At 40.2% G+C, this 7,500-nt stretch overlaps 1 protein-coding gene across 1 annotated transcript in view; it reads right to left on the bottom strand.

Annotated features, from left to right (window-relative positions):
- prom1b (prominin 1 b) overlaps window positions 1-7,500 on the bottom strand; it is a 20,823-nt gene that overhangs the window by 4,175 nt on the left and 9,148 nt on the right. Inside the window, exons 11-19 of the mRNA XM_063008474.1 lie at window positions 6,527-6,686; window positions 6,255-6,407; window positions 6,046-6,169; window positions 4,735-4,838; window positions 4,531-4,615; window positions 4,285-4,431; window positions 830-901; window positions 632-724; window positions 462-479 (exon numbers count right to left, since the gene is read on the bottom strand). Of these exons, the coding sequence (XP_062864544.1) occupies window positions 462-479; window positions 632-724; window positions 830-901; window positions 4,285-4,431; window positions 4,531-4,615; window positions 4,735-4,838; window positions 6,046-6,169; window positions 6,255-6,407; window positions 6,527-6,686 (956 nt within the window). The remainder of the gene's footprint in view (window positions 1-461; window positions 480-631; window positions 725-829; window positions 902-4,284; window positions 4,432-4,530; window positions 4,616-4,734; window positions 4,839-6,045; window positions 6,170-6,254; window positions 6,408-6,526; window positions 6,687-7,500) is intronic.

Below are 7,500 nucleotides of genomic sequence, written 5' to 3'. Positions count from 1 at the left end.
TGTTATTATTATTACTGTTATTATTATTATTACTGTTATTATTATTATTATTATTATTACTATTATTATTGTTATATTATTATTATTATTACTGTTATTATTTTATTATTATTATTATTATTATTATTATTATTATTATTACTGTTATTATTTTATTATTATTATTATTATTACTGTTGTTACTATTATTATTTTTTTTATTATTAGAAATATTATTATTATTATATTGATTATTACTATTATAATTATTGATTTTATACATCTGTTAGCGATGGGTGTGGCTAAAGGACCTAAATAATAAATAATAATAAAAGTTGAGTCCACATACTTTTGGTCATATAGTGATGCACACAAACACACTTCACATGCTACACACACACACACACACACACACACACACACACACACACACATAAACCACTGCACAGAACCTCACGATACCCCCCGAACCCGAGTCTTACCCTCGCCCGGACAAATCTCTTCAGTCACCACCAACCACAAACAAAATGGACAAAAGAATGAATCAGAAATGAAACAGAAACACGTCTGCACTGTGCTGGTGTGTGTGTGTGTGTGTGTGTGTGTGTGTGTGTGTGTGTGTGTGTGTGTGTGTGTGTGTGTGTGGAATTACCATCGCTTGTTCCATGGGCACCACTTGCTCCTTGTGAATCTGCCGGATGCTGCTGGCGTGACCCCTCATCGCGTTTCCCAGCGCGCCTCTGGGCTGAAACGTACGGGTAAACATCAGAAAACCATCGTCACTCAACACAGTCCACCGCTGCACACCTCAGTCAGGATACTGTGCGAGGACAAGCTCCATAAAGCTCACCAGATGATCTGCTTGGGCCTCCAACTCATTGGCAAAGGAGAGCAGATCCACAACGGTCACTCCTTTATTGACCTGCCAATCCAAACCAAACATTTTCTCACAATTTAGTCATTTCCAGTTCCCTATTACATCGAGTTTAAGGGAAACGTGCAGTGGAGTTTAAGGGAAACAGAGTTTAAGTTTAAGGGAAACACTGAGTGTAAGGCAGTGGTTCTCAAACTTTTTCTGTCACGCCCCCCTTTGGAAGATGAAAATCTGTCAATGAAAAAAAAAAAGACAAAAAAAAACCTGACAAAATAGGCCGATTTTAACTGTGTTGAAATAACGTTTGACATATCACTGAACTGCTCCTTCAATCAGTCTGCTATTTCAAAAATTTAATAAAATTTGCAAACGCTTTACAAAAAAAGATAACAAAGTTGAATATGTGCCAAAAAACTAATTTGTGAGAGTTTAAGTCCTATCACTGTATTAGTGGCTGTTTTTCTTTTTATCACTGTCAAATACCTCTCTGTTCTGTAAATCTAGACCAGGGGTTTACACACTTTCATGGCTTGAGATCTACTGTTTCAGTCTACAGGTCATCATGATCTACTTTTTAAGGTCGGACTCATTATTTTTCACAAAAAAAAAAAAAAGCTTTGAAGTTTTTTAAATGCGCTTCAGTTCCTGTATTGATATTCAGCTTTACAGAGCAAGTGACTGAATCACACTGAGCTTATTCTGATGATTTGCTCAGGAGCCGCTGATGCTCAAGCAGTTTTTCAGGTGATCATCAGTAAAGATGGACCCATATTTAGACTTCATTATTTTCATGTGGAAAGTAGGTTGATGCGAAAAAGCTGTCAAATATGTGGCAGTCAAATATGTGGAAGTTCCAAATTGTCCAGCAGGGACCCTTGACCTCATATAAATAAAGGTTAAAATTTCTCCATCAGAAAACGTTGAACAGGGTGGGCCATAAGTTTCCATACATAGAAAAAAGAAACATTGTTTTTTATATATAAAAAAAACATTTTCATTTATATAATATGCTCTACATGACTGCCATTGTTTTGAAAACACATTTCAATTCGTTGCTCTTTATTTAAACTCATTTTTAGGGTATCGGAAATACAGGGTGGGCCATAAGTTAACATACATATGCTTTTTTTTTACATTTTATTTTTTATATTTCAGATACCCTAAAAAATGCGTTTGAATAAAGAGCAACGAATTAAAATGTGTTTTCAAAGTCATGTAGAGCATATTATATAAATACAAATGTTTTTTATAAATATATATATATTTTTCTTATGTATGGAAACGTATGACCCACCCTGTAGATTAGCGCTGCTTTAGGTGGGATGAGGCGTAGTCATGGTAACAAACCGCAAATAAAATAAACAGTGGCCACATGTCATGTCAGTCCCGCTGTGCTGTGTGGATGAGCAGCGCTGTACCAGCGTGTACTGTGTGTGATCGAGCGCTCCTGATCTAGACTCTCTGTTAGAATGAATACTGACACACCTGAAAACACGGTTTGTTTATAGTCCACCGTAAAAAATATTCCGACGTTAGAACATTGGTTCCGCACTTAATTTCAGTCGGGTGTGCTCCCCCTGTCATGCCTCTGCGCCCCCCAGGGGGGGCGCGCCCCACACTTTGAGAAACGCTGGTGTAAGGGAAGCGTAGAATTTAAGTTTAAGCGAAACAGAGTTTAAGGGAAACGTGGAGTTTAAGGGAAACAGAATTTAAGTTTAGGGGAAACAGAATTTGAGTTTAAGGGAAACAACATAGAGTTTAAGGGAAATGTCACGTAGAGTTAAAGGGAAACATCACGTACAGTTTAAGGAAAATGTAGAGTTTAAGGGAAACGACACAGAGTTTAAGGGAAACATTACATAGCGTTTAAGGGAAACGACATGTAGAGTTTAAGGGAAATGTAGAATTTGACTTTAAGGGAAACATCACGAACAGTTTAAGGAAAATGTAGAGTTTAAGGGAAACAGAGTTTAAGGAAAACGTGGAGTTTAAGGGAAACGTAGAATTTGAGTTTAAGGGAAACAGAGTTTAAGAGAAACACATAGAGTTTAAGGGAAACATCATGTAGAGTTTAAGGGAAACGGCACAGAGTTTAAGGGAAACATTACATAGCGTTTAAGGGAAACGACATGTAGAGTTTAAGGGAAATGTAGAATTTGACTTTAAGGGAAACATCACGAACAGTTTAAGGAAAATGTAGAGTTTAAGGGAAACAGAGTTTAAGGAAAACGTGGAGTTTAAGGGAAACGTAGAATTTGAGTTTAAGGGAAACAGAGTTTAAGAGAAACACATAGAGTTTAAGGGAAACATCATGTAGAGTTTAAGGGAAACGGCACAGAGTTTAAGGGAAACATTACATAGCGTTTAAGGGAAACGACATGTAGAGTTTAAGGGAAACAGAGTTTAAGGGAAACATCACGTAGAGTTTAAGGGAAACATTACATAGCGTTTAAGGGAAACGACATGTAGAGTTTAAGGGAAACAGAGTTTAAGGGAAACATCACGTAGAGTTTAAGGGAAACAGAGTTTAAGGGAAACATAGAATTTGACTTTAAGGGAAACAGAGTTTAAGGGAAACATCACAGAGTTTAAGGGAAACATCATGTAGAGTTTAAGGGAAACGGCACAGAGTTTAAGGGAAACATTACATAGCGTTTAAGGGAAACGGCACAGAGTTTAAGGGAAACGACATGTAGAGTTTAAGGGAAACAACACAGAGTTTAAGGGAAACGTAGAATCTGACTAAGGGAAACAGAGTTTAAGGGAAACATCACGTAGAGTTTAAGGGAAACAGAGTTTAAGGGAAACATAGAATTTGACTTTAAGGGAAACAGAGTTTAAAAGAAACAGAATTTGACTTTAAGGGAAACAGAGTTTAAAAGAAACAGCATGTAGAGTTTAAGGGAAACAGAGTTTAAGGGAAACATAGAATTTGACTTTAAGGGAAACAGAGTTTAAGGGAAACATCACAGAGTTTAAGGGAAACAGAATTTGACTAAGGGAAACAGAGTTTAAGGGAAACAGAGTTTAAGGGAAAGAGAATTTGACTTTAAGGGAAACAGAGTTTAAAAGAAACAGCATGTAGAGTTTAAGGGAAACAGAGTTTAAGGGAAACAGAATTTGACTTTAAGGGAAACAGAGTTTAAAAGAAACAGCATGTAGAGTTTAAGGGAAACAGAGTTTAAGGGAAACATATAATTTGACTTTAAGGGAAACAGAGTTTAAGGGAAACATCACAGAGTTTAAGGGAAACATAGAATTTGACTTTAAGGGAAACAGAGTTTAAGGGAAACAGCACGTAGAGTTTAAGGGAAACAGAGTTTAAGGGAAACATCACATGGAGTGTAGGGGAAACGGAGTTTAAGGGAAACGTGGAGTTGCTGTACATTGCTGTGTGTGTGTGTGTGTGTGTGTGTGTGTGTGTGTGTTACCTCGGTGAGGTACGCCTGGTAGTCGACCTCCCTAAGACCCGCATTAACGAAGCTGATGAGGTTGTCCTTGCCCTCCTGCTGGAGGAGGATCACACCCTGCAGGTCCACGCTCACGCCCTCGAATATATTACTCAGCTCGTGGTTGTACTGAAGAACACACACACACACACACACACACACACACACACACTTCACACTCGGCTCTGTCCTGTGTATGACCATATATGGAAATCGTGGTAATCTCACCACTGTCGCGTTGACGAACTTGATGAAGTTGAACTGGTTCTCCAGTTGCAGTGCGGAATAGATGCCGTTATTATCGTAACAATCCCTAAGACACAAAAAGACAACAAAAGACAAACACTTCAAAGGCAAGGAGTTGAGGCATCTCCACCCACTGAGGACAGTCTAGGGGAACGTAGACACAGATTCGGAGAGGGAGGGGCGTACCTGTACACGCTGCCGACGGTGAGGTCGATGTCGGGGTTCTGAAACAGCATCCCGGGTAGGAAGTTCTTCTTCCCAGGATGGACCATATAAGGCGTGTCGATGATCTGAAGAGAAGAAATGGTCTGTGTTAGAACATCAGGAGATCTTTGAGACGTAAGGGAAACGTTTAGGGGAAACTTTGAATTTGTTTAAGGGAAACGTGGAGTTTAAGGGAAACGTTGAATTTGAGTTTAAGGGAAATGTGGAGTTTAAGGGAAACGTAGAGTTTAAGGGAAACGTAGAGTTTAAGGCAAACACAGTTTAAGGGAAACTTAGAGTTTAAGGGAAATGTGGAGTTTAAGGGAAACAGTTTAAAGGAAACATGGAGTTTAAGGAAACTTTGAATTTGAGTTTAAGGGAAACAGAGTTTAAGGGAAACTGAATTTGAGTTTAAGGGAAACGTGGGCTTTAAGGGAAACTTTGAATTTGAGTTTAAGGGAGATGTGGGTTTAAGGGAAACTTTAAATTTGAATTTAAGGGAAACTTTGAATTTGAGTTTAAGGGAAATGTGGAGTTTAAAGGAAACGTAGAGTTTAAGGGAAACGTTGAATTTGAGTTTAAGGGAAATGTGGAGTTTAAGGGAAACGTAGAGTTTAAGGGAAACGTTTAATTTGAGTTTAAGGGAAACGTAGAGTTTAAGGAAAACAAAGTTTAAGGGAGACTTGGAGTTTAAGGGAAACAGTTTAAAGGAAACATGGAGTTTAAGGGAAACTTTGAATTTGAGTTTAAGGGAAACAGAGTTTAAGGGAAACTGAATTTAAGGGAAACTGAATTTGAGTTTAAGGGAAACGTGGGCTTTAAGGGAAACTTTGAATTTGAGTTTAAGGGAGATGTGGGTTTAAGGGAAACTTTAAATTTGAGTTTAAGGGAAACAAAGTTTAAGGGAAACTGGAGTTTAAGGGAAACTGGAGTTTAAGGGAAACTAAATTTGAGTTTAAAGGAAACTTTAAATTTGAGTTTAAGGGAAACTTTGAATTTGAGTTTAAGGGAAACTTTGAATTTGAGTTTAAGGGAAACTTTAAATTTGAGTTTAAGGGAAACTTTAAATTTGAGTTTAAGGGAAACTTTGAATTTGAGTTTAAGGGAAACATGGAGTTTAAGGGAAACTTTAAATTTGAGTTTAAGGGAAACTTTAAATTTGAGTTTAAGGGAAACTTTGAATTTGAGTTTAAGGGAAACTTTGAATTTGAGTTTAAGGGAAACTTTAAATTTGAGTTTAAGGGAAACAGAGTTTATGGGAATTTCCATTTAATTTGCGTTAAGTGAATCTACCTGGAAGAGTTGTCTGTTGGCCAGGGGCTCACACACCAGCTTCTCCACGTTCCCCCCGGCGACGAAGCCGGCGACCACCACTCCCATCAGCACCCAGGAGAAGATGAAGCTGAAGCCGACACCACTGTACAGAGACGAGAGACGAGACGAGTTTGGCCACCATGCGCTTCCAATTTTTTCGATCTAGGAACCTCTGAGACGGAACTTACGCCATGAGAAGATTGCCCCCCGTGTTGGAGAGGAAGCCTCGCGTGGTGGGCGTGGCATTCCTGTCGTGGCCGCATATCCCGCACAGCAGACCGAAGGCGTTAAACGCCAGGATGAGCACCACCGTGCAGCACATGGCCACGCAGCCTATCCACCTGAGAGAAGAGATGGGAAGAAGGCGTGTCTAAGTTCTTCGATCCCTTAATGCTGCCTACTGAGGCGCCCTAATGAGGCCGGGTCACTAGGTGGACACCCGGTGTCACCATCCGCTTACCGGTAAAAGTCAAACTGGTCAATCTTGTGGTAGAAGGCCTCGATGTTTCTCTGCCCTTCTGTGAGGAACTGGGTGAAGTTCTCCAGCGCCGGTGCCACCGGAAACATGCTGGTGAAGGCGGTGATCTTGGCACCAGACTCATCCAACAAGTCCTTTACTTCTTAATCACAGGCAGAAAGAGGAGGACCAGTATTACGAGCAGGACCTTCAACTACATCTACGATGACCTTGACACCTCCTACCATGATAGACCCTGGTACTGACACCTCATACCATGACACACCCTGGTACTGACACCACATACCATGATAGACCCTGGTACTGACACCTCATACCATGATACACCCTGGTACTGACACCTCATACCATGACAGACCCTGGTACTGACACCTCATACCATGATAGACCCTGGTACTGACACCTCATACCATGATACACCCTGGTACTGACACCTCATACCATGATAGACCCTGGTACTGACACCTCATACCATGATAGACCCTGGTACTGACACCTCATACCATGATAGACCCTGGTACTGACACCTCATACCATGACAGACCCTGGTACTGACACCTCATACCATGATAGACCCTGGTACTGACACCTCATACCATGATAGACCCTGGTACTGACACCTCATACCATGATAGACCCTGGCTTTTGGACTTGTCCCTGATAACAGTCTGGACGGTCCTTTTCGTCTAGACCTGGAATGCTGATCCGTCTGACCACAATACACGTTTTTCACTGTGTGATGGTCCATCCTAGATGCCCCCGAGCCCAGAGAAGTCGACGCCGCTTCTGGACCTTTACGCACTGAAATTCCTCCTGATTCCTTGAATGGTTTAATGATATTCTGCACTGCCTTTTTCACCTCATTACCCTAACTCGCCCCCGTCCCAACTTTTTTTGGAAAGTGTTGCAGGTCTGAAATGTCTTGGACTACCTCTACATGAAGTGAGGAACTTACC

Source organism: Trichomycterus rosablanca, chromosome 14 (genome assembly GCF_030014385.1).
Source record: "Trichomycterus rosablanca isolate fTriRos1 chromosome 14, fTriRos1.hap1, whole genome shotgun sequence".
Classification (NCBI taxonomy): Eukaryota; Metazoa; Chordata; class Actinopteri; order Siluriformes; family Trichomycteridae; genus Trichomycterus; species Trichomycterus rosablanca.
Note: the sequence above shows the minus strand (reverse complement) of the source record. Positions and strands in the feature narration are given on the sequence as shown.